This window comes from Panthera uncia, assembly GCF_023721935.1.
Source record: "Panthera uncia isolate 11264 chromosome B3 unlocalized genomic scaffold, Puncia_PCG_1.0 HiC_scaffold_2, whole genome shotgun sequence".
Classification (NCBI taxonomy): domain Eukaryota; kingdom Metazoa; phylum Chordata; class Mammalia; order Carnivora; family Felidae; genus Panthera; species Panthera uncia.
In genome coordinates, this window is record NW_026057583.1 from 1,182,081 (window position 1) to 1,206,950 (window position 24,870).

Here is a 24,870-nt window from a genome sequence, read left to right on the forward strand (position 1 = left end):
TCTCTCAAAAATAAATAAATATAAAAAAATTTTAAATGAGATGGAGAAAGCTCATACAGGAGGGGCCCGTTTGGGAAGGGGGAGGGGAGAGGTCAGGAGCTTAGGGTAGGACATGCTGGATATGAGATGCCTGCCAGACAAGACAGCCCCGTAGAAATGTTGAGGCCATCTGGAGTTCGGGACAGAGGTCGTGGCTGCAGATAGAAGCTTGGACATAACATAACTGGCTGCAGACAGACTGACACCATTAATAGAGGTGAAGTGTCCAAGGCTTGGGCAATGCTAGAGCCCCGAGTGGTGGGTGCTGTCCACGCCCCGTGTGGAATTCTGTGTCCAGTGCTGGAAGCCCCTTCGCAAAGGGGTGCTGTTAGCCTGGACCATGTCCACAGAAGGGTGTCGGGATGATGGGAGGTACCGAAATCACGGAGCGTGAGGAAGGCTGCCTTTGAGAGGAGACCTGGTGCTGTGTGAGCACTGTGCCCATCTCCTGACAGCCACCCTGTGGGAGAGGGTGCGGTGAGCCCTGGGGGTGGGCTGAGAGCAAAAGCTGGTGGCTCTGAGGAAGCTAGTTTTGGCAGGGGGTGAAGAGGAACTTTCCAGCTAATTCCTGGAGAAACCTGCACCACTGCCCTGGAAATGACCAGCCTAGTGGAGGTTTCCAAACTCCCTTTGACCTGAAGTACAGGAAGAATTCCATTTTACTGTGATCCTGTGCACATTTAGGAAAAGGTGAAACACGTTTCCCCACACCTTCTTATCCCTTCCGTCATCATTGCACTTCCATATTTGCTTTTCTTCTCTCCCCTCGCCCCCCCCCCCCCAAGCCCAAAAGAGGGCTGGAACTCAGGACCCTGAGATCAAAACCTGAGCTGAGATCAAGAGTCAGAAGTTAAAGCTGAGCCACCTAGGTGCCCCATCCGCTTCTTTTTTAATGCTAATAGGGACCCCTTAAATTGATTCCAGGACCCACTGGGAGGTCCAGTCTGCAGCTTGACAGCCCTGGTCCCGGCAGAACTAAGCTCCATCCCTGAGAATGTTAGGAGCCAGGAGGATTGCGGGTGGGTGGACCTTGCCTCTTCCAAGTGGGTGCCTGTAGGATTCCACTCCAGTCTGAGGGAGTCTTTTCCCCTCCCAGGCAACGTGCAGGCTGTGGAGGAGCTCAGACGCCCCTGGCACTACCTTATACCCCGTTACCCCACTTAGGCTAATCTTGCCTCGCCCTCCCCCCCCCCCCATCCGAGATGCGGCTTCGTGTGGGCAGAATCCTAGGCGTGGATGGCCGCGCAGGGTGCCTAGAGCGGGCGCTGAGCCTGTAGTGACCGCCCTGCCAAGACCCCAGGTGGGTTGACCGGTGCAGAAATTAGACTCGGAAGCAACCGGCCCGGTCGTCAGCACGAGCTCGGCCGATTCCTTTGGTCACGGGCAAGTGGGTGCTAGGAGCACTAGCGCGGGGGTGGGGGGGGTGAGGAGAGACCAAGGCTCGACCCTCGGGAGGCGCCCAGGGAGAGACCCACGCGTTTTCCCAACCCCACGCGCTCAGGGGGTCGTGGAAAAGCCGGAAGGGGGTGGGGCGGCGGCGGCAGGGCCCGCGGGGCGGGGGCCGGGTGGGACCGCGGGGTCCGCTCTGCTCCGCGCGCGCGCGCGGAGCACGCTCCCGGGGCGCACAGAGCAGGGCGCAGCACGCGGCCGCCGCTCGGACCTCCCGCGCCGGGAGGAAGGAGGGAACGGGGAGGTGGGAGGTGAGAGGTGGGAGGAGGGAGGCGGGGCGGGTTGGGCCGGGAGCGGAGCGGGAGAGGCCGGGCTGGGCGCCCGACTTCCTCCTTCGGCCCCTCCCTCCGCTCGTGGGCCGGCTCCGACCGGGAGGGGCCGGCGGGGGGGGGAGGGGGCTGGCGGCCCACGTGACCGCAGCTCCCCGCCCAGGTCGAGAGACCAGGGCCGTCTACGGCGGGGCGGGGCCGCCACCCGCGAGTCAAGTCGAGCCACCTGAGCCGGAGCCCCGAGGACGCCGTTGCTCCCCGCTGTCCGGAGCGCCGCGATGGGCCGGGGGAGCCGACCGCCCGCCCAGCGGAGAGCGCTGCCGCCCTGGCCGCCGCTGCTGCTTCTGCTGCTGTTGCTGCTGCTGCCGCCGCCGCCGCCGACTCGGGCGCTCGCCCCTCGGATCAGCCTGCCGCTGGGTGAGCGCTGGGGTGACCCCACGGGGTCGCGGGCTGGGGTCGGAGGGAGGGGAGGCGGCCGGGAGGTGCCCGTGCGGAGGCTGCCGTGACAAAGGAGGGAGGGAGGAGGGGGCCTGTCGGAGGCTTGGGGTCCATTACGACCCCTCCTCCTTTCGGAGCGCTGCGGGGAGGGAGAGAGCAGAGAGGGCAGCTGTGGGGCCGCGGGCCCCTTTCTTCCCTTTTGGTGGGCGGGGAGGGGGTCTTTCTCCAGCTCTGTTGTCCCAGCTCGCCCCTTGGTAGGGCGCCCTTTTCGGCGGTGGCGCCCCCCACCCCCCGCCAACCCTTTCGCTCCCCGCCCCCCCCTCGCCCGGTGCTGGCTACCCGCTGGTCCGCCTGCCCATCTGCTTGTCTTTGATGCTGACCAGAGCCAGCCGCTAGGCCGCCCCCGAGGGTGTCGCGGGGTGGAGGGGGCCGTACTTGCCGCCCCATAAACACTGGGGTTCTGGTATTCCCAGCAAGTCGCAGCAGGACTCCTGAGCTGCGGCGGGACGGGAGTCCCGTCCCCACTCCCAGCCTTTCACCCTGGCCTACCCGCGCAGTGCCGGGCCCAACAGGGTGGGAACCCTTCTGGGGGCCTGGGAGCGACCCCAGGGATGGGGTCAGCTCTGAGATACCCAAACCCAGGGAGAGACTCCTCCTTGGAGTGCTCTGGGAGTACCATCCTCATTGGTGGGGTCCCACACCTGGTGCTCACGCCTGCTTCAGTGGCCCTCTCCCTTTCCAGCCATGGCTGTTCCCTCTTCTTGCCCCCTTGGATCTTGCCAACTCCTCTTTGAAATCAGAGGGACCTGGATTCTAAGTTCATTTCTACTATTGGCCAAATAATTCCCTTATTCCTGTGCTCGGGTTATGTCATCTGCAAAATGGGCACAGTCGTAGGTACCTTGCAAGGTTATCTTGGAGATTTCATAATATTAGGTGAGTTCTGTGGGCACGAGGTTTATAGGGGCTCAGTAAATGTTGTTTCTCTAAGCCCTTTAACTTGTTGTCACATTGGAAGAATTTGAATAAAAGGCATATAAATTAGAGGTTACAGATTGGAAGCGTACCAGACTTTCTTCTCTTTATGGCATCCCCACCCCTGAAAACATTCTGTGTACAAAAGGGAAGAGTAGCAGAGTCAGCACTTAGGTTAAGTCAGGGTCTCCTGGCCTTCAGTAACCCTGTCTGAAACATTGTAAGACGGTATCCAGGAGATAGCTTGGGTTCAAATTCTTCTCGGCCATTTAGTAACCATATGACCTTGAGCAAGCTACTGAACCTTTCTGGGCCTTGATTTCCTCATCTTTAAAATGGGATAATAATAAAGCACGTACCTCACAGTCGTGAGGTTTAAATACGTTTATGTTTGAAAAGTCCTCAGGACAGGGCTTGGTACATAGAAACCGCTCAGTAAGTGTTAGTCGTTGTTATTGTCAAGTGTTAAGCACAGGTTTCATTCTTGTACACGCTGCACAGAGGCAGGTGACTGCCTGCGGTGGGGGCGGCGCTGGTTTGTTAGTTTGACCACAGTCCCTTGGGTGCTCTGTCTCGTTAAGTGAGGATAAACAGGTGTATCCGGACCCCGGCCTACGGCCTTGCCACTTTGGGTTATGGCCACAATTGCCTTTGCCCTTAGAACAAATACTCTGATGGACTCCGCTTATGGCCCTGAGCTGGCTCACAGAGTCATATCAACTGCAGCAGGTCTGGTGTCCAGCTCTGGAACTGGACGGGGACCGCTCAGAGGATAACTGAGAGGCAGGATCGGTGAGCTCTGAGTGGGAACCGAGAGAATCTGCGTCTTAAGAGCAGCTAGAACACTTGGTGGTTATTACCCACGTAGCTCCCAGCCCTGGGCCACTTCCACAAATCTGACTGTTGCCAGGCTCCTGTCCCACACCAGCACCCCCTACACAGGTCACTCGGTGCTCCGGTCTGGAATGTCTGTGTCACCCCCCCCCCCCCCCCCCCCCCACACCCGTATGTTAAAGTCCGAACTCCCAGGGGACTGAGACGTAGGTTCACCTGTTAGGACTGGCACAGACGCACCGCACAAAGGTGCCCCCGTGAGAAGTTCCGGGGGCCTAGATATGCAGTCGATACTCTGCTCTCCAAGCTGCGGATCCTAGAGAAAAAGACGTCCTGCTGTGTTCTTGAGGCTGGGTCTGCCCGAGGGGACCTCTTTTTCTAGCCCCCCTCCAAAGCCCTGGAATAGGTTAGCAGCGCCTCTACACCTGAATTTGTGAGCACACATCCACGCTTCACGATGTGCACCACAGCTCGGAGCGCTGGCCTCCCTAGACGTCCTCCTGGCCCCTGATACCCCACCCGGGATGGAAGCCCCAGAGAGGAATGCCCCCATGACTGAACGGACTCCCCCTCTGAGCATGGCCGCAGGCAGTTTCCTGCCTCATCCCCGGGGGCTTGTTAGATGTTCCTGGCGATGTGCCTATCCTGGGTAGGCCCATGGTGACCATGGGGACTCCTTCACGGAACCGGGAGACAGGCATGGAAGTAGAGACCGCACCCCCCTCCCCTGCTACCTGCCCTCTCCTGCTGAATTCCCACCCAAGCTCCCGAGGGCCCAGATGCCTAGAGACAGCGGGCTATGTCTGTGGTTCGGAACAAAACCTCTAGAAGTGGAGCATCCAGTTGATGACGGAACCCTCGTTACTGCTGATCTACAGCGGATTCCTGGGACTGTCAAGGAGGGGATCCCCCATTTGTGGTCTCATCCAGTGGTCGGGAGGGGGAGGAGGACCGGGGGCTCCAGGGCCAGCTGGACGAGCAGAGAGGCCTTAAGAGGAGGTTACTTGTCTCTGTGGAAGGAATGCTTCAGAGGAGGGTGTGGAATTTTGGTTCTCTTGCGCTGGAAACTGCGGTTTGGAGTTCCAAGACCGAAGGCTCGGAACAGGAGAGATGCTGAGTGGAAATGATGGCCCCGGTGTGTGAGCCGCAAGGCCAGTGCAGCCTGGCCATGTGGAAAGGAACAAAGCAAACCTTCTCCTTCGGCTCACACGAGTCTTATTGAGTTCCCTTCTTTGGGCAATTAAAGGGAGTTATTAATTTCCTCCTGCCCCAGAAGTGCCTGTCTGGAAAGCTCCGGACACAGTGTTTCCAAACCAGATTGGAAATAAATAAAGCCACAGGCCTGCAGACGGCGCTCAACAAAACGCCATTGAGCTGAGGAGCTGGGCATTGGCACAGATCAGTCGTTTGCCCTCTGACCCTGGAGCGGACCCCCAGGGGCATGGCCGCCCCGAGAAGCCCCCGGTGCGGGCTGCTATCAGAGTCCCGCCAGCCGGTTACCGGCCTCCCTCCTCGATGTGGCCTTAGCTCCACATGAGCGTTTGTCCTCAGCTGTGGCCTGTGGCCTGGCCTGTTCATAGCCCTTCAGAGCCAAGTGGAAAGAGCTGCAACTATGGGCGCTTATAGCCCGGCCTTGAAGCCTGGCCTGCCTCCTCGCTGCACCACCTGGGGCAGGCTGGGAGTAACGGCAGGACCCTCCTCACGGGGCTCTGGGAGGATTCCGTGAAATAACGTGTGGAAAGCGCTTGGCGCCGTGCCTGGCACGTGCTGTGTCCCCGGTAAGAAGGTAGCGGCCTCTCTTCTCTGGTGGAAATTCCCTGCCTGCCTTGCTTGGTGAGGTTATTTGCATCAATTTGGTTGACCCCGAGCTCGGCCTACACGCAGATCCTCGCCAGGGGATGGGATAGTGCAGATCCTACCCTCCGGTGTGGGGCCGGGGGGGTTCCTGCTGAATTGGGTGCACTTTTCAAGTGTCTTGGTTCAGCTCTTTGAAATTCTTCTTTGCCCCAAGCGCCTCCCCTGCCTGGGGCCGGACCGCACCTTTCCCTGCCCCCTGCCCGTCACCGCTTCCGCGCTGCCCTGTGCACAACCCACATTCAGCAGAGTGTTGCAATGCCTGTATGCCAGCCCAGCAAAACTCTAAGCTTGCACAACTTTGGGGGCACATCTGGAGACACCTGCACGTTCATCCTCCACACAAGGGAGGCAGGATGACGTGGAGCCTGGAGAAAAGGCTGGACTTGGGTTAGGTAGTCCATCACTCTTTTCCTTTGTCCCCTTCTTAGAGGCCGTGGCCCGACCCCCACACCGCCATGGGTGCCCAGGATCTCAGGATTGGCCGAGAGGCCTCTGATGGGGCCCTCCCTGGGGTTGGTGGGTAGAGGAGCTTCTTCCGGACCCTCCCCAGCCCTCCCCACCCCTCCTTCTTGCATTCTGTCCTCCCGGCCGGGCCCCCCTCTGTCCAGGGTGGAGCGTGGCTTACACTGTGGTAGCTGTCTTGGGACAGACGCCCGAGGTCCCATAAAGGCTCCGCTCCATCTCCAGCCATTCTCAAAGCCACAGGCAAGCGTTTTCTCTGCCTAGCCCTGTGCAGTCTCCCTGGTCATTTTCTAGCTGCCACTCCTATGTGACCATCTCCACAGGATGGGGCAGGACCACCCCCCACCCTCAGGTGGCACAGCTGGCGTCCTCGTGTGTATGCTGCAGAGTTTAGTGCCTAGAAGAAGGTGGAAGGTAAGGTAATAAGTATAGAGCTACTGTGGGCACCGGGCTTTTAGTTTTCTTGTGTCACCTACACAATAGGTGATGTTATCCCTATTTATAACATAAGACAGCTGAGGTTCCGAGAGGTGAAGTATTTTGTCCAAGGCATGTGGCTCTGCCCCCTGGAATCTGACCTGTTCCCCATGGGATCTCTCTGGTCTGACTCATGGGTCCTCTGAAAAGACCATTTTGACATTTAGTAGGGTCCGGAGAGGTTGGCGGCCCGTGGTGAGGGCTTTTCAGTGGGGGTGGTAGACAGAAACCCCTCATGTTATCATAACTCTTGAACAGGGGCCAAATGAGCCCCCCTCTTTCTTGGCCTGCCTTGTTCATCCTCTGATGAACGCTCCCAGGACAGAGCACCCGCTGTGTGCCGGGCTCTGGAGGTGGTAATGTTCCATCTCGCACGTATGAGGGGATTGAGGCCTGGAGAAGCCAACTCATGTCGTCAGGGTCACGCATCTAGAAAGGTTTGGGGTCAAGCCTTGGGCCACAGCTCTCTGACTCGAGAACCACATTCTCTCCATTAGAACAGCGCCTCGTACTTCAGTTGTGAAGTGTACAAAAGCAGCAAAATGGCCCAGGCTCAGCCCTGGAATAATTGATAGGTTATGTGTTTCCATCTGGTAAAGAGATATATTGAGGTCACTCCCTGGATGGGAGCAAGGGGCCGGGCTGAGCCCCTGACGGCGTGGCCACAGTTGCAAGTACAGCCTGCGTAGCACACCTGGCCAGGAATGTTGTGTGCAGGAGACGGGGGGGGCGGCAAACATCTGAGACACAGGTTTGCAAACTGGTGGGGGGGGGGGGGCAGCAGGCCAGAGCCAGCCTGGAGATAGATTTTCTTTGGCCTCCAAGTGTTGTAGGAAATTTTAATTAGTTGCTGATCTTTAAAGCTCAGGACATTTTAAGTAAAAATCCAATTTTCCAGCTCTTCTGAAGATCTGGCAAGGCTGGGCCCGCATTCCAGTTAGTGAAATGCACCCGGGGCTGAGCTGGAGCCACCTGGTCAGAGGGACTCCTGCCTCCAGGCGGCTGCAGCCCCACCTGCCCTCGTCCCCTCTTTCCTGCATCAGTGGGCATCTGAGGTGGCCAGAGTGCTGGGTGTTTAGTCAGAGCAGGGGTGGGGAGGAGGGAAGACAGTAGGAAGAGCTGGGGGCACGGGTAGGGTCAGTCCCGACTGTGACCCCCTAACCTGGGAGCAGGGCTTGGCACTTCTACGTGCTGCATTTATGTGGTCTTTGCAGCAGCTGCGGTGAGGGCTCCCTGTCAGAGACGGCGGGTCCCTGTTCGGATGGCACAGCTGGTCAGTGATGAAAGTCAGAGCTCCCACGTGGGCATCGAGGCTCTCTATGCAGCCCTTGTGACCTCTCTCTTGTCTCCCTGTGGCACTTTTCAGCCGCCACACTTCTGTCCGGGCCCTGAGCTTGCAGGACTGAGTGGTCAGTGCTTTGGGGAGGGGGCAGAGCAGGGGCAAGTGCTTCGCAGGCAGCACTCCTGTGAGCGAGAGGCTTCAGGACCTCTAGGCTGCCCTCTTTGAATCTAGGGCCTTTCCCTGGACCAGAGTACCCTGAATCGGATCTTAGCATTCTGTCAGTCATTCGTTCAGTCGCATGTTCATTGAGCAGCTTGGGCCTTACCTGCCTGGACAGATGATACAAATATGACTAAGACCGTCCTGAGCCTCGGGAAGCTCTCAACTTGGTGGAGGAGACCGGCACAGAAAGCCCATCAGCAAACGATGTGACCGGTGGAGCCTTGAGAGGTGGGAAGAGGAAGTGATGGGCACAGAGAAGGGGCTCTCGCCCAGCGGGGGATTCAGGAAGGCCTCCCGGAGGAGGTGAAACCCGGCTGAGTCTCACAGGAAGAGAAGGAGTTGGTGAGAAGGAAGGGTATTCCAGGCGGTGGGGCTGGCTGAGAGAGGAGACACAGGACCTTGAGTTGCAGCAGGGGAAGGAGACGTGGTGAGGGCTGGTGATTAGGGGCTTGGACAGTGGGGCATGGCTGAGGGTTTTATACGGGACAGTGACAGTTCCCAGAGAGACCTCTGGCTGCAGCGTGGAGGCTGGGCTGCTGTGTCCTGGGTGGGAAAGGGTGGTGGCCTGGTCCAGGACCATGCGAGCAAGGATCATAAGGGGGATAGATTTGGAAAATATTGAGGAGTCAAAATGGGCAGGATTTCATTATGGATCAGATGTCCATGGGAGAGGGAGGAAGGAACCTGCCCGGGTTTCCCCTGGGTGAGTGATGCCCACAGAGATACAAGACGCCAGGCCCAAGTGTGCGTCTGGAAGGGGGCAGTGGTGGACGGTGCCCACGGCGGGGCTCCCGCACAGCGGGCTCCGGCGTGTTGGAGGAAGATCTGCCCTGGGTGGAGAGATTTGGGGGTTGCCAGCGTCCGGGTTGTTGAAGCGATGGGTGTGGGTGTGTGACCTAGAGGCCAAGGGCAGACCCCAGGGAACAGGAACATTCAAGAGGAAACCCTGGAGGGGCTGAGGGAGGTTAAGAACACAAACGCTAGAGCTGCTAGCCCAGGTTCAAATCCCAGCTCCACACTCTTTGTGACCGGCTGACCGCGGGCCAGTCACCTCACTTGTAACCCTCATCTGAAAGCCACAGGTGGTGAGACCGACGTCACAACAGCCTTGCCAGGATCTCATGCACTGATCCATCTGAAATGCTTAGTAGATGCTCCAGGAAATTAGCTCTTGGACGCCCAGAAGGAGTGTGAGGGAGACAGGAAGTGACCCTTGAGGCCGGTGTGGCTGACACCAGGGGAACAGGGGACCTCCGTGAGGCCGGGGGGCTGCGGAGGCCGTGCCCCCTCAGTGTCTGAGGTTTGGCAGTGAGGTGATGACCGGGCCCTGGCGAGCGTGGAGCTGGTTGAGGCCTGGCTCCCAGTCAAGGGGTGAGTGGGAGGTGAGCACTGGGTGGCTCTTCCCTTCAGGAGTTTGGCCGCGACAGGGAGGAGGGAGGCACAAAGATTTTTAGAAGGGATATTGAAGGAAAAAAATCTGCTTTCTGAGAGGCAGAGAGGTTGATGACACAGGACTTGGCCTCTGAGGAGATGGGGCGGCAGTGGGAGATTGAGGCTGTCTATACCTGGTGGTCCCAGCTTCTTCAGAAGGAGGAAGGCAGACCCTGGAGCAGTCAGGAGAGAGGGGTGTTCCAGAAGAGCCAGTCCCTGAGCCCAGGCCTGGAGGAGCTGACCTTGGTCCTGGCGGAGGTCAGGCTCCCCAGGTGATGGCAGCTCAGACAGGTCCTGGGTGAGGGCTCTGGTGGCTAGATGGGTCCAAGGCGGGTGCGGGGTGGGGGGTGGGGGGGTCGACTGTGAGGGGCTAGGGGCCACCTGGTGATTCTGGCAGGAGCTCTTGGCTTACTCGCTTGAAGCCACAGCAGTGGCCATCTGGGAAGTGGGCTTCCCTAAGTGCCTGCCCCAGGGACATGGGATGCTTCTAGGCTGGGTTCCCTTGACTTCTTACTTCTTTCTTAGTTCCTCAGCATGGGGAGAACTTTTGGCACACAACGCCTCTTCCCCTGTTGAGAGGAATCCTTCCCTGGTTGGGGACTCTGCCCTGGCACTGGCCTGGTGACAGTGGTTGGGCCCTCCATTTCCAGTCCATCAGGCAGCCCTGGCACAGCACCGGGCGGTGTGGAGGGAGGGAGGGAGGATGTGCATCCAGGGCGTTGGACGTGCCCCAGTTTGCTGCAGAGTCAGCGCTCCCGCCCTAGGGGTGGTGCCCCCGCGGGTACAACTGGAACCGGGTCCAAGGGTCCAGTGTGACGTCATGGGGAGGAGATGCTCCAGCAGAGCCTCTTAGGAGGCTCTCGGAGACTTGCCCGGGGCCCGGACCCCTTTCTGGGGACTTTGTGACTCAAGCTGAGGGGCAGCCAGCCACCTCCCTGCACTGGGGGGGGGGGGGGGGGCGCCTTCCCGGCTCTTGACTCCGCAGAGAAGCTGGTGTCCCCTGGCCTGATCCTGCCGGGGCCTGTGGAGGGCAGGATGTTAGGGCCAGGTCAGCGTCAGCTGTGGTGCCAGGAGCCACCGTGGAGAGAAAGACAGGGTGGTGCTCTGAGTCATGGCCTTGCTGCAGCTCGCTGGCTGGACTGGGTGGAGAGGTGGGGACGGGGCCGAACCCTGTTCCCGTCTCACCTCAGAGAGCTCCAGGCTTCCGGCTGAGTCACAGGGAAGGGAAGAAACTCTAGCTGAGGCTGGGGGCTGAGTCGTTCCAGCATCACTTCCTGCTGAGGGCCCCAGGGGTAGGGGAGCGGGGCCCTGCAGGTAGTTCCCTCAGGCCCCGTCCAGCGTGCCCTCTCCAGCATCCTACCTTCCCGGAGTCCTGGAGAAGCCACCAGCTCGAGCCTGCCCGGGGTGGATGGAGAGGTTTCACCCCGTCCAGGGAGACCGGCCGCAGCCTCAGGCAGCCCAGCTTTCTCTGTCCTGTGCTAACCCGCTGGGTAGAGGACGCAGAGGATGTCTGAGCAGCACAGGCGGCCGAGGAGAGCACACGGGACGCTCTCTTTGCCACACAGAGAACAGCCTGGAAGCTAAGGCTGACCCTGAGGTATGGTTAAGGCTTCCAGGGAAAGGAGAACACAAACACCCTGCCAGTCACCTCTACACCAAAAGCAGCCCGGAGCGAACACACAAGCACGGACAAGCCTTGTGGTCGGGTGCGCAGACACACGCACACACACATGCACACAGGCAAGCCCAGGCAGGGCCCACACAGACAGACGTCTGTGCGGTGACTCTGGAGGTGACCCCAGGCACCTGGGCGGGAACCAGCTCATGCATGCAACACGTACACCGGTCCGGTTACAGAGCCCTTGGTCCCTGGTGAGACCCCCAAGTGACCGCGACAGACCTAGGTTAGAAACCACCCCGTGTGAGTTGTTTTTACCCTCGAGGACGAGGGAGGCCCAACTCTTCCAAACAGCCCTGCTCCTCTGGCAGCTCTTGCTGGGCTGGATTTTCCTGCAGGGCTTTTGGATTCTGGTTTTGACCCACTCAGGTGTTGATCGCGTGCCAGACGCCGTGCCAGCACTCAGCTAACGTGTGCAGGGCTGTTCTGAGTAAAGCTCTCGGTAGATGTGGGTTATTATGTCTGTTATTTACACACACGGTCTCATTTCTTTTTGTAACAACCCTATGAGGAGAGGGGTTATTATCCCCATTTTCCAGATAAGGAAAGTGAGGCTCCAAGATGTTAAGTGGCTTGTCCTGGTGGCAGGTGGCTCCTATGTGACAGGGGCAGTATTGGCACCCAGGTCTCTGAGTCCTGAGTCTGTACTCTTTTTTTTTTTCTTTTTTCAATTAAAAAAAAATTTTTTTCTTTATTTTTGAGAGCGACAGAGTGTGAGCGGGGGAGGGGCAGAGAGAGAGGGAGACACAGAATCCGAAGGAGGCTCCAGGCTCTGAGCTGTCAGCACAGAGCCCGACGTGGGGCTCAAACCCACGAACTGTGAGATCGTGACCTGAGCCGAAGTCGGATGCTCAACTGACTGAGCCGCCCAGGCGCCCCAGAAATGTTTTATTTATTTTTCTCTTTTTAATTTTTTTTCCTAAATTAAAATAATATCCCTTACTAATATTAGAGCAGACTTTAGTCTGTAGCTAAAACTACACTATTTGTGGCGAGAATCTGGCCTTAATAATATAACCGGCCCCCCAGCGTTTTATTTATTTTCAAGAGAGAGAGAAAGAGCACAAGCAGGGGAGGGGCAGAGAGAGGGAGACCCAGAATCGGAAGCAGACTCCAGGCTCCGAGCTGTAAGTACAGGGCCTGACGTGGGGCTTAAAACCACAAACCGTGAGATCATGACCTGAGCCGAAGTTGGGCGCTTAACTGACTGAGACACCCAGGCGCCCCTGAGTCTGTCCTCTTCATCTCTGTCTCGTCGAGGCTCCCAGTTGGGGAGGCAGCCCCACTGACTAGCCCTGGCGAAGTCCACAGGGCAAGTGGGAGGTCGTCAGAAAGCAAGGCCTTCAGGACGCCATGGCTTTGAGTGTGAGAGGCTCAGGGTGGGGGACGAAGGAGGAGAATGCCCAGAAGGGGAATGGATAGTATAGGGGGCCCCTCACCCACACGTCAAGGCATTTTCTGTCTGCCATTTCCATGACCGTGTTCCCCACATGACTGGAGGTGCAGCCCGGCGGGTCCTTGAGCAGCTGGCGCCCTGGCTGTCCTTCCAACCTGGCTGCGCTCTGTCTACGTGACCCTTGGCAGATTTCCTCTCCCTTCCAGGCCGGAGCGGGGCCGAGCTGCCACCTGGACGGCAACCTTATCTCTGACCTTTGGTGTTTCTGTTTCTGGACGGATTCCGAGCACAGCCTCCTGCCTAGGCTTCCAGGCCCCGCCCGCGGGAAACGGGCCTCCTGGGAGGGCAGATAAGTGTTGGCAAATTTGAGCCAGCCCTTGCTTTCAGAAAACCATGAAGGGGATGTGGAAGATGTTTGCCCTCGACTCTCTGACTCCTCGTGAGACCGCTGGGGGCTGTATTTTCTTTGTTATCCCCATAAAATGTAGGGGACCACTAAAGGTCAGGCCGCCTGTGCCTCCTGACAGGGGACTTATGTGGAATCGTTCGTGGTCTTTGGGAGTCAATTCGTAAATGCACGTTCTCAGGCCATCCCAGGTCAGCGGCGGCAGCACCTCTGGGGCAGGCCTGGACCTGGAGGTCAGACCTGGGCGGCTTTGCACCCTCCCGGGAGTGGGAGCAGGCCTCTGCTGGCCAGTGGGAGGGTCCCTTTACCGGCGTGACTTCCTAGGAGCAGAGCGTGGAAATGTCAGGCTCCTAAAGGCTCATCACCGCACAATACAAGCCACATGATTGGACCCTGTTGCATTTGGAAATTTCATGGTTGGGACAACTGGTGGATTAGGACTAGAAACTTTCTTTGGGTCTCCCAGTGTGTAGAGTGCTGGTAAGTGATGAGGAGTTGGGCGTTTGAGGCAAAAAACTTAGAGTCTCAGGAGATTCTGGACTTAAGAGTTCAAAGAGAGGCCCTGACCTCTCCGGACCATAGCTGTCCTCCGGTCTCGGTGCCAGTTTGTACACCAGACGTGAGGCAGGACTTACCCCATGAATTCCCAGTGCCGCCCCAGTTTAGACTCTGCTGTATGACAAGACTCCTAGCTGCAGAGCCACACACGTTCCTGCACTGGCCACCTTGTGTCATCACCTTCCCTCACCAGGAGCCATTGTGAGGAGCAGCCTTGGGAACTCCGTCATCCTGTTTGCTGGCGGGCTGCTGTCCATCCCATGTCCCATGAGCTTTGCTGGAACGTCCCACCTGAGGGTTTCCTTTAGCGTTAGTGGTGAGGCAAAAAGCTTAGTTTCTCCAGAAAGGCTGCTATGTGTACCTCCTCTTGGATAGTGAGAACAAGGTAACTTCATTTCCCTTTTCTTCCTGGCCACCAGGAGGCTCAGCCTTAAATGGGCACCCCATCCCTAGTAGCTGTTGTGAAGATCTCTCAGGACCTGCTTATGTGACTGCGCCCTTACTTTCTGGCTTAGATGTTTTCTTCAGATGTGTGTGTTCTCCCTACTCCTGATTTCAGTGTTTCTCTTTCACTGTGTCCTTTTCTTTATTTTCTTGCCCTTTGTGGAGCCAGGCCGGGGGTATGTAAAAACACTCACCACGTGAAAGCACGTGAAGCCATCTTCACAACTGCTTTGTTGGCATGTTGCATTTTTTGCTTCCTCAGCTCGACGATATTTGCGTGCGTGGTCATAACCGACTGGTCAGTTAGGAGATACCTGAGCTTGGGCAGGGTGGCTGAGTTCTGCCTGTTTTTCTTTTCTTATCAGCTGCTTAGAATTTTTAGAATAATTTCTCTTCAAATCCATGAATCACTCAAAGTACAAACGGTACCCTGGTTGGATAGGTATGTGTGTTTCTTTCTTCTTCTTCTATTTCTTTCCCATTACACAAGAGGAGCCAGCTTGTTGTAGAATCCAAAAAAATGAGAAGGAAAAAGGAGAAGAAAATTACCTATACTCCCACCAGGGATACCAGTTTTCAGCACCCTGTGTGGTTCATCCTTCTGGATTTTTTTTTTTTTTTCGGTTTATATTTTTCCCACAAAAAAAAAATAGGATCTAACTAGGCATACTGTTCTATAACCTTCATCTTCACTTGGTGGGAGATCATTAGAATCTTTCCTTGTGTTGCATACTTTATAACAATGAAAAAGAGTTAAAGTTTATATCCAGGACATGTGCACATAATTTGTTTTTAAGTATGGGAAGAACTTACCGTGAAAAGCAGCAGATGCCTCTGTCCTCCCCAGCCCCAGGCCTGGAGAAAGGGACACCTTTTCGTCATTTAGACCTTTGTTAATACAGTGGTTTCCTCCACGTGGTGAAGTGCCTTACACCACTATTTCTTGGCTTGTCTAATTTACTGATTGGCTGCTGAGAAAAATAAGGCCTTCTCTATCCCATTACCCTTCTCCACCTCCTCTGTGTTTCTACCCCCGTATCGGGTTACTTCTGTAATTTAAAATATCATACCTTGGGGTGTCCGGCTGGCTCAGTCGGCTCTTGATCTCAGGGCCGTGAGTTCGAGCCCCACGTTGGGGGTAGAGGTTACTAAAAAAGTAATAAAATAAACTTAAAGAAAAATTTTATATTAAAAAATTGTTTAATGTTTTTTATATTTGAGAGACGGACAGACAGTGCATGAGTGGGGGAGGGGCAGAGAGAGACAGAGACAGAATCCGAAGCAGGCTCCAGGCTCTGGAGCTGTCTGCACAGAGCCCCCACGTGGGGGCTTGAACTCATGAGCCACAAGATCATGACCTGAGCCAAAGTCAGCCACTCAACCGACTAAGCCACCCAGGCGCCCCGAAAAATTGTATACTTGAGCCTCAGTTTCTTGTTGCATTAACCACTGGCATTATCTTGCGGCCCTCTTCGCTCTCAGAAGATAGAGACTCCACTTTTCCCTTAACTCCCCTGGCAGCCAGCATCACCGTGTGTCTGTTGTTCACTCAAGTTCCCGAGGTCAGTGTCAGTGACAATTTACATTCTATTTAAAATCCCGAATCTTCCACGAGTGACTGAGTGGGAGCAAAGAGGTCAAGACCGGTGCCCCTGTTTGCCTCCCTCTGCCGTTTTAAATTTTTTTTTTTTTTTCCCAACGTTTTTTATTTATTTTTGGGACAGAGAGAGACAGAGCATGAACGGGGGAGGGGCAGAGAGAGAGGGAGACACAGAATCGGAAACAGGCTCCAGGCTCCGAGCCATCAGCCCAGAGCCTGACGCGGGGCTCAAACTCACGGACCGCGAGATCGTGACCTGGCTGAAGTCGGACGCTTAACCGACTGCGCCACCCAGGCGCCCCTCCCTCTGCCGTTTTAAATGAGGCTCGCTGCAGGGGCAGGGGGCAGGTTCGCTGCAGGGGTAGGGGTGGGCTGTGCCCTGTAGATCCTTCTCCTTGGGTCTGATGCCACTCAAAGGCGGGTGTTCAACCTCCTTCCCTCTTTTTTGTTCTGTTACGTGCTCTATCTTCGTTTGCTTCATATCTGACCATGACTTTCTTGTATGCTTCTGTTTGCTTGTTTTCCTGGTGTTTCTAACACGACATCATTTTTTTTCCCAGCTGCATAATACTCCATTGAGTGGAGTATTAATAGTGATGTGTTTTCATCTAGTCCCCTGTGGTTGGACACTTAGGTTGTTTCCAATTTTTCATTCATAGGGACGGTGCCATGATAAATGTTCTTTTACATTCATCTCCGTGCCTTTGTTTCTTACATGATGTTGGAGAGTCCAGGAATGCTGTTCCCCCTTAAGCCTGACCCCCTGTCCCCAGCCCCTTGCCGTGCGCTGCCTTGCTCACTTACCGTCAGATCGGCCCGTCCTAGAGGTTGGCGGAAGAGGTTTCTCGTGGGAGGTGTGGCCCCCAGGTTTATGTCTGTCTTCCTCTCCCAGGCTCTGAAAAGCGGCCATTCCTCAGATTTGAAGCTGAAAACATTTCCAACTACACAGCCCTTCTGCTGAGCAGGGATGGCAGGACTCTGTACGTGGGTGCCCGAGAGGCTCTCTTTGCTCTCAACAGTAGTTCCAGCTTCCTGCCAGGCGGGGAGTACCAGGAGGTGAGATGATGCCGGGGGCTGGCCAGGCTGGGCAGAGGATGGCAGAGGGGAAAACAGAAAAACTGACCCTCTGGGTGTGAAGACGATGCAGACGGGTGGGGGGGTGGTGGTGGTGCTGGGCACGTACATCCTCCACTCCCCCTCCCACACTCCCCTTCTTTCTTCCTGCAGCTGCTGTGGAGCGCAGATGCAGACAGGAAACAGCAGTGCAGCTTCAAGGGCAAGGACCCACAGGTGAGCTTGTACCTGGAGGCCACCTGGGCTGAAGGAAGGCTGAAGAGGTGCCCTGGACCCGGCACGGAGGGAGGATGTGGGAGCCGCTGCGATAGAAAGAGCGTAGGCTTCCGAGGTGGCCGCACCTGGGTTTGGCCCTGTCCTTGTTATCTCTGTGACCTTGAATGAGGAGATTTGCCTCTCTGAGCCTTAGTGTCTCCACCTGTAAAGTGGGGCTAGTGATGCCTACCTGTCTCAGGTCTTGCTGTGAGGATTCAGCGAGCTGATACATACGAGGCACCTGGCACCTAATCGGTGCCAAATAAATGTCAGCTTCCAGCAAGAGCAACGATTGGGTGGGGTGGGAGTCCTGTCCCCCCACAGGTGGTGTGATGGAGCAGAGCTGACAGATCCTGGTGGGGTTTTGGCCGGACCACTGCGTATGGGGTGTGGTCCAGCCTGGGAGTTCTCCTGGAGGGTTCCCCACTATTCCCAGAGACCTCCCTACCCTGCGTGCAGCAGAGGGTGGCTAAGGTGAAGGGGAGAGAGCACCAGAGTGGAGTTCAGACACAAGTTCAAGTCCTGACTGCCCGTGACTTCTTTTATTTGACAAACGTTTACTTATTAAGCACTTGGTCTATGCCCGAGTACTTTTTTTTGTTCAAAAAAAAGTTTTTTTAATGTTTATTTTTATTTTTGAGGGAGAGAGAGAGAGAGGGAGACACAGAATCCGAAGCAGGCTCCAGGCTCTGAGCTGTCAGCACAGAGCCCCACACGGGGCTCAAACTGGAGAATGGCAAGATCATGACCTGGGCCCAAGTCGGATGTTCAGCTGACTGAGCCACACCGGTGGCCCCCCCCCCCTTTTTTTCTTGTTTAAATTTATTTATTTATTTCGAGAAAGAGTGAGCATGAGCCGGGGAGTGGCAGAGAGAGAGAGGGAGAGAGAGAGAATCAGAATCAGGTCCCGTGCTGTCAGCACAGAGCCCGATGTGGGACTTGAACTCGCGAACTGATCACAACCTGAGCCGAAATCAAGAGTCGGACGTTTAACAGACTGAACCACCCAGGCGCCCCTGTGCCCAAGTACTTTTAGACACTGGCAGTGTAACAGTGAAAAAGAAGAAAGAACAACAGGCAAAACTGAGCCGCTTGAACAGGTAGTCAGGCCACAGCTCATTAAGAAAGGGACATTTGCATCAGGACTGGACAGTGCTGAGGGAGTTAGCTGTGGGATTCCTGGAGAAGGGGCAGGACTGGACTTACTCTGAGCGAGGTGTTTGGGGAACCACCAAAGGGCTGGGCAGGGGAGTGACATGGTGGCATCTGTTTTGAAAGGGTTGCTCTGGGGGCACCTGAGCGGCTCAGTTGGTTAAGCATCCGACTCTTGGTTTCGGCTCAGGTCATGATCTTACGGTTCATGGGACCGAACCCCGTGTCACGCTCCGCATGGTCAGTGCAGAGCCTGCTTGGGACTCTCTCTCCCTTCCTGTGCCCCTCCCCTGCTCTCTCTCCCTCTCTCTCAAAGTAAATAAACTTTAAAAAAAAAAGGAAGAGTCCCTCTGGCTGCCATGGTGGAGAGTGGTCTCCTTGGGGCAGCGGCAGAGGGAGGGAGACCAGACCGGGGTGGTACCAGTAAAGGGAGTGAAAAATGGTCAAATTTTGGATGTATTTTGAAGATGGACCCACCAGGATTTCCTGGTGGGGAAATGGGAGGTGTGAGGGATGAGTTGGGGCTGACGGCCGTGAGCTTTGGAGCCTGAACAGCTGAGGGGGAGAGGTCTGAGAGGAGGAAGTTTTGGGGGAACGACAGGATGCTTGGTCGGAGACACCCGTCAGACACCCTTACAGAGGCAATCCATGAGTCTGGGGTCCAGGGTCCTGCTCTGGGCTGTGGCTTCCTCACGAGGTGGTGGGGAGGACCAGAGGTTTTCCCCGAGGTTCCAAAGAAGACCCTCAGGGAACAAGACAGCGCAAGAGGGAGGGATCCCGTGCCTTCACTCTCAGGCTGGAGAGAAGTTTCCGGAACACAGATCTAGTGGAGCCCCTGGGTTCCCCTCCAGTGCACACTGTCCGTGGTCCTCAGTCTACCCTGCCCTGGGAGGCTGCTGGGTTCTCTTTTGCTCTGGGATTTGAGGCGCACCAGAGAGCAGAGGCTTTACCCACCACGCCCCCGCCCCCACCAACTGGTGGTGAGGGCCTGGCGGTGCCCCCTGGTGGCATGCTTGGGCCTGACAACCTCCTCCCTCCTCCCCCAGCGCGACTGTCAAAACTACGTCAAGATCCTCCTTCCGCTCAACAGCAGCCACCTGTTCACCTGCGGCACAGCAGCCTTCAGCCCCGTGTGCACCTACATCGTGAGTGTCCCCCTCCGCGCCAGGAGCCGTTCTCCAGCACCGATCCGTCGTCAAGGGCAGGACCCAGGGCCGAGCTTCTAGGGAACAGTGGGCTCTGAGAGCCCTGAGGCCCCGCCCCCATCTGGTGGCCGGGTTGGCCTGCAGGGGGAAGGAGGGGTGCCTGTGAACACCCTGGCCGACCCAGGACACCACCCCTTGCTTCCTCTAGCTGTCCCCCGCCCTCACTCAGCTCCGGAGCCCACCTCGCGCACCCCTCCTCGCACACACTCTTGCATTTCTGCTTTTCACCCGCCTGTGGCAGAGGGCGGCACTTTGAGGCAGCGGGTTGCAGCACGGGAGTCAGACACGCCTGGGTGTGAATCGCATTGCTGCCCCTTCGAGTCCCATCTAGTCTCCTCTGTGGCCCCTGGGGCCGGTAGGGCCCACCACACAGGGCCACTGCCAGGCGGTGCCAGCACTGTGCCCCCGGTGCAGAGATGAGGATGGTCTGCCTCCCGCCTCTCCCCCCACAGAGCTGCCTTGTGGGGCACACCTCCCTCCTTTCCCTCCAGGCCCGCGGGCCCCTTGGTGAGCCCCTGAGCTCTCCTGTCTGCTTCCCCGCAGAGTGTGGAGAACTTCACTCTGGCACAGGACGAGGCGGGGAACATCCTCCTGGAAGATGGCAAGGGCCGATGTCCCTTTGACCCCAATTTCAAGTCTACGGCCCTGGTGGTTGGTGAGTGTTGGGAGCAGAGTGGCAGGATGGGCTCACTGAGGCTCCATGTGCGGGGCGGGGCGGGGAGGTGGGGGGGTGGGGGGGGTGGGCGAGGGGGCGGGACCCCAGGCCTGAGCTGGCGGGTTCACGCCATGCTGATTCCCAGGGGGCACGGGGCGACCCTTGGCTGCCCTTGCTTTGGCTGTTCCCGGTTGCCGCTCTCTTCCCTGTCCACCTCAGGCGTGGTGGGCAGTGCTGGGGTCACTCCGGGCCCTGAGCGGGCAGAAGGGGCCGTGCCGAGGGGCCATTCCCATGGGAACGTTCTCTTGGCAGACGGTGAGCTGTACACCGGAACAGTCAGCAGCTTCCAAGGCAATGACCCGGCCATCTCCCGGAGCCAGAGCCTCCGCCCGACCAAGACCGAGAGCTCCCTCAACTGGCTCCAAGGTGAAGTCCTCCCCACGCACCCGGTGGGCAGTCCCCGGAGCCCAGGGAGGGGCGCGCTCTCCCTGCAGGGCCGAGAACACTCTCCCGCCTGTCCGGGATGCCCGGGCTGACTCCGTGCTCCCCGTCGGCCCCCAGACCCAGCGTTTGTGGCCTCAGCCTACGTTCCCGAGAGCCTGGGCAGTTTGCAAGGGGACGATGACAAGATCTACTTCTTCTTCAGCGAGACTGGCCAGGAGTTTGAGTTTTTTGAGAACACCATCGTGTCCCGCATCGCCCGCATCTGCAAGGTGAGGGACGGGCCGCCCCGGAGACCCCAAAGGCTCCTCGGGTACAGGATCAGGAAACGCCAGGAGATGGCATCTCCTGTCCTCCAGGAGGAACAGCTTGGCTAACTGCTTTCCTCTCTCTCCTTTTAAATGAGAATAGCTCTTAATGTTTTTTTTCCTATTTAAGAAAACGTGGAAATACAGAAAAGTGTGCACAACAGTCACTTACAAGGTGAAGAGGCAGTGGACCATCGCGATCCAGAGCATAGTCTCAAACCAGGCTGCCTCGGTTCAAACCCCACTGGGTCCTGTGACCTTGGGCAAGTCCCGTGCCCTCTCAGTCAGCGTCCTCGTCTGTTCAGTGATGTTGCGTGGGTAAAATCCATCCACAGAAAGCTCTCAGGAGCGTGGTACGCAACAACTAGATGTGGACTGGGTTAGTGTTAGAACCCTGCTGCCTCACCACAAGTGACCACGCTGTTAACGTTTTAGAACGCCCCTTGGGAATCTTTTTTTGTATATGCGTAAATATATACGTATTTGCATTATTAAAACACCGCTTACAAAGCAAGAGTTCTACTGTAATGCGGGTATTTAGGTGTTTGCTGGGAATCGTGACCTCTTTCCCTGCGTGTAGGAGACCCCTCTCTGTTTCTGGCTGTTCCACAGTGAGGGAACTGTCCTTTACTCGGCCGGCCTCCTGGACATTGCCGTCAAGTCCTCTTGATTTGATTTATTTATTTTGTATATTTAAAGTTTCTTTACTTATTTTGAGACACAGAGACAGCACGAATGGGGGAGGGAGAGAGGGAGAATCCCAAGCAGGCTCCGCACTTGTCAGCTCAGAGCCCCTGTGCGTTGCTCGAACTCACGAACCTCAGGATCACGCCCTGAGCCGAAGTCGGACGCTCAACCGACTGAGTCCCCCGGGCGCCCCGCTTCTTGCTTTTAAATGGAACTCGGCCCCAGCCGTCGCTTGCCCTTCCCAGGGTCTGGGTCAGCTACCACCACCACCGGGGAGGGGCCGCAAGGGGCACCAGCCTCCCCCTGCCTCCCAGCCCCCGCCCAGGCTGAGCCCAGTGTCTCTCCCCCTCCCCCAGGGTGACGAGGGCGGCGAGCGGGTCCTGCAGCAACGCTGGACGTCCTTCCTCAAGGCCCAGCTCCTCTGCTCGCGGCCCGACGACGGCTTCCCGTTCAACGTGCTGCAGGACGTCTTCACGCTGAGCCCCAGCCCCCAGGACTGGCGGGACACCCTCTTCTATGGGGTCTTCACATCCCAGTGGTGCGGCCCCCGGGGACCTAACCAGAGATGGGACGGCTGGGGGGTGACGGGACTGGGGCCCCAAGCTGGCCTTGGGGCTAAGCCGGCCTCATGTGGAGCCCCGGGGCTCCTGGGTGAATCCAGCCATTTCCACGGTAGGCACAGGGGGACCACGGAGGGCTCCGCCATCTGTGTCTTCACCATGAAAGACGTGCAGAAGGCCTTCAACGGCCTGTACAAGGAGGTGAACCGGGAGACACAGCAGTGGTACACTGTGACCCACCCAGTGCCCACACCCCGGCCCGGAGCGGTAAGTGCTGCTCTCTGCACCCGGGTGGGGTGCGGATGACAAAGGTCCCCACACCGTGCTGGGCTCCTTGGGCTTCTCTGAGCCTGTTTTCTCTTCTTGAACGTGGGGACAAAAGCCAGGCCTGCTTGTCTTACTGGGTTACACGTGGCTACGAATGCTGGAATGCCGTAGCCCTATCTAGAGTGAGCAGGTGTGTGCCCATCGGGACACTTAGTGCACGCTTCTGCCATTGTCCCTGCACCCGCGTCTCTCCCCTGCCCAGCTGTGAGCTCCTCCTCTGGCTGTTGAGTGACGAGCGGCCCGGCCGTGGGGATATCGTCCTTCTTTGCATCCAGCTTAATAGGCTGCCCATAATGGCAGCCTATTGCCATTGGACCTTGAAACAGGGATTTGAGTGCCGGGGGTTCATAAGGGAGGTGATTCAGGAAGCACCGTGAGGGAATAGGAAAGCTAGAGGAGGAAGCAGAGCCAAGGGAGGGCGTCCCCGAGCTGTCACCGTCGTGGGCACCTGGGGCCCTGGGAGGGCACCTTCATGCCCCCCGCACTAGGAGACCCTGGTTAGCCTAGGCTTCCTTCCGGCATCAGTGAAATGTTGCTGAAGCAGCAGAAGCGTGGCATGCTTCCTGAGGCCTGGGGGAGGGCGAGGGGCCTGGGCAGGGAGGGGAACCCTGCCGGCCAGGGCCCCTGGGTGCCCCACACCCAGGCTTCGCCCCGGGGCCTCCCGATCGGTGTGCTGGCTCCCTGCAGCACCGCGGGTGTCGTGCAGTGGCGTCTGCGGGGCGGGCGGGTGGCCCTGCCGTCCACCGCGGGGGCAGGGCCCGGCAATCCTGGCGGCGGCCACGCGGTTCCCGCCCCGCTGGCCGCTCTAAGCGGCACCGGCCTCACGCCGCCGCCTTCTCCTTCAGTGCATCACCGACAGTGCCCGGGAGAGGAAGATCAGCTCGTCCCTGCAACTCCCAGACCGTGTGCTGAACTTCCTCAAGGACCACTTCCTGATGGACGGGCAGGTCCGCAGCCGCCTGCTGCTGCTGCAGCCCCGCGCCCGCTACCAGCGCGTGGCCGTGCACCGCGTGTCCGGCCTGCACCACACCTACGACGTGCTCTTCCTGGGCACCGGTAAGTGCCCGCGGCGGGGCGGGCTCGGGCTCGGGGGACGCGGCTGTGGGGCTGTGGGCCTGAGCGCTGTCCGTGTTCCAGGCGATGGCCGGCTGCACAAAGCGGTGGGCGTGGGCCCCAGGGTGCACATCGTCGAGGAGCTCCAGATCTTCTCGCCAGGACAGCCCGTGCAGAACCTGCTGCTGGACGCCAGCAGGGTGAGCTGGAGGAGGAGCCCGGGGAGCACGCCCGGGTGCCCCTCGTTACCGATAAGCGGGCTCCAGCCAGCTTCTCCCTGGCGCCCGCAGGATGGAAAGTTCCAGTCTCGTGGCATGAGCCAACGGAAAGTGGGGTGCCGGGGGGCGTAAGAGGAGGCCCCCTGGGGAGTGGCTCTGGTGGGCATGCGAGCCAGGTGCAGCCGTGCGAGGTGGCCCTGGCCGCCCGTGCCCGCCTCTCACCCCCCGCCCCGTGTCTGTGCAGGGACTGCTCTACGCTGCCTCCCACTCAGGCGTTGTCCAGGTGCCTGTGGCCAACTGCAGCCTGTACCAGAGCTGTGGGGACTGTGTCCTCGCCCGGGACCCCTACTGTGCTTGGAGCGGTTCCAGCTGCAGACACGTCAGCCTCTACCACCCTGAGGCGGCCTCCAGGTGAGAGCGTCTGCAGGCCCTTCCCATTGTCCCACTTGCCCGTCCTGTGCCCTTGGCCTCAGAGCACCTTCCACAGGCCCTTCTTTTTTTTCTTTTCTTTTAAACATTTCCCTTCTGACTCTCAAAAGGGTTCTGGCTTAGGCAAGAAATTATGTTTGCCTTACCCATTCGGTAGTGTGAAGTGTCGCAGCAATGAAAAATTAGCGTGCGAATTTTTCTTTAACAAAAAATAAGGGCTACGCGACAATCCGTTAACAAAACCCATTAAAAATGGCTTTCAAGAGAACTAAGTCAGGTTGTAAAATGTTCATACAGAAAACCTAAAAGTGGAGAGAAGCGTAAACAAAATAAAAACTGTCGCTAATCCCACCACCTAGAGAGAATCCCAGTGAGATTTTGATGGAAATATAGCCTCCCAGACTTTTCTATATATATGTAAAATACAAATACACGTGTTTTATTTATTTTAATTTTTTTAATGTTTTTTTAAGAGCAAGGGGGAGAGAGAGAGAGAGCGAGGGCGAGAGAGAGCACTAGTGGGGGAGGGGCAGAGAGAGAGAGGAAGATAGAATCCGAAGCAGGCCCCAGACTCCGAGCTGTCAGCACAGAGCCCCCAACGTGGGCCTCAACCTCAACAAACTGTGAGATCATGATCTGAGCCGCAGTCAGACACCCAACCAACCGAGTCACCCAGGCGCTCCAAAATA

At 57.5% G+C, this 24,870-nt stretch overlaps 1 protein-coding gene across 2 annotated transcripts in view; it reads left to right on the forward strand.

The window, feature by feature from the left end:
• Positions 1–24,870, forward strand: part of SEMA4B (semaphorin 4B) — a 40,802-nt gene that overhangs the window by 12,309 nt on the left and 3,623 nt on the right. Inside the window, exons 2-13 of one of the 2 annotated variants that reach the window (XM_049614289.1) lie at positions 1,921–2,174; positions 16,710–16,873; positions 17,045–17,107; positions 19,345–19,443; positions 20,047–20,158; positions 20,471–20,584; positions 20,720–20,871; positions 21,951–22,132; positions 22,271–22,421; positions 23,327–23,537; positions 23,619–23,734; positions 23,997–24,163. In XM_049614289.1, the coding sequence (XP_049470246.1) occupies positions 2,036–2,174; positions 16,710–16,873; positions 17,045–17,107; positions 19,345–19,443; positions 20,047–20,158; positions 20,471–20,584; positions 20,720–20,871; positions 21,951–22,132; positions 22,271–22,421; positions 23,327–23,537; positions 23,619–23,734; positions 23,997–24,163 (1,670 nt within the window). In that variant the 5' untranslated portion in view covers positions 1,921–2,035. Of the gene's footprint in view, positions 1–1,920; positions 2,175–16,135; positions 16,874–17,044; positions 17,108–19,344; positions 19,444–20,046; positions 20,159–20,470; positions 20,585–20,719; positions 20,872–21,950; positions 22,133–22,270; positions 22,422–23,326; positions 23,538–23,618; positions 23,735–23,996; positions 24,164–24,870 lie in introns of those variants that run through there. The other variant, XM_049614290.1, reaches the window with a different exon arrangement.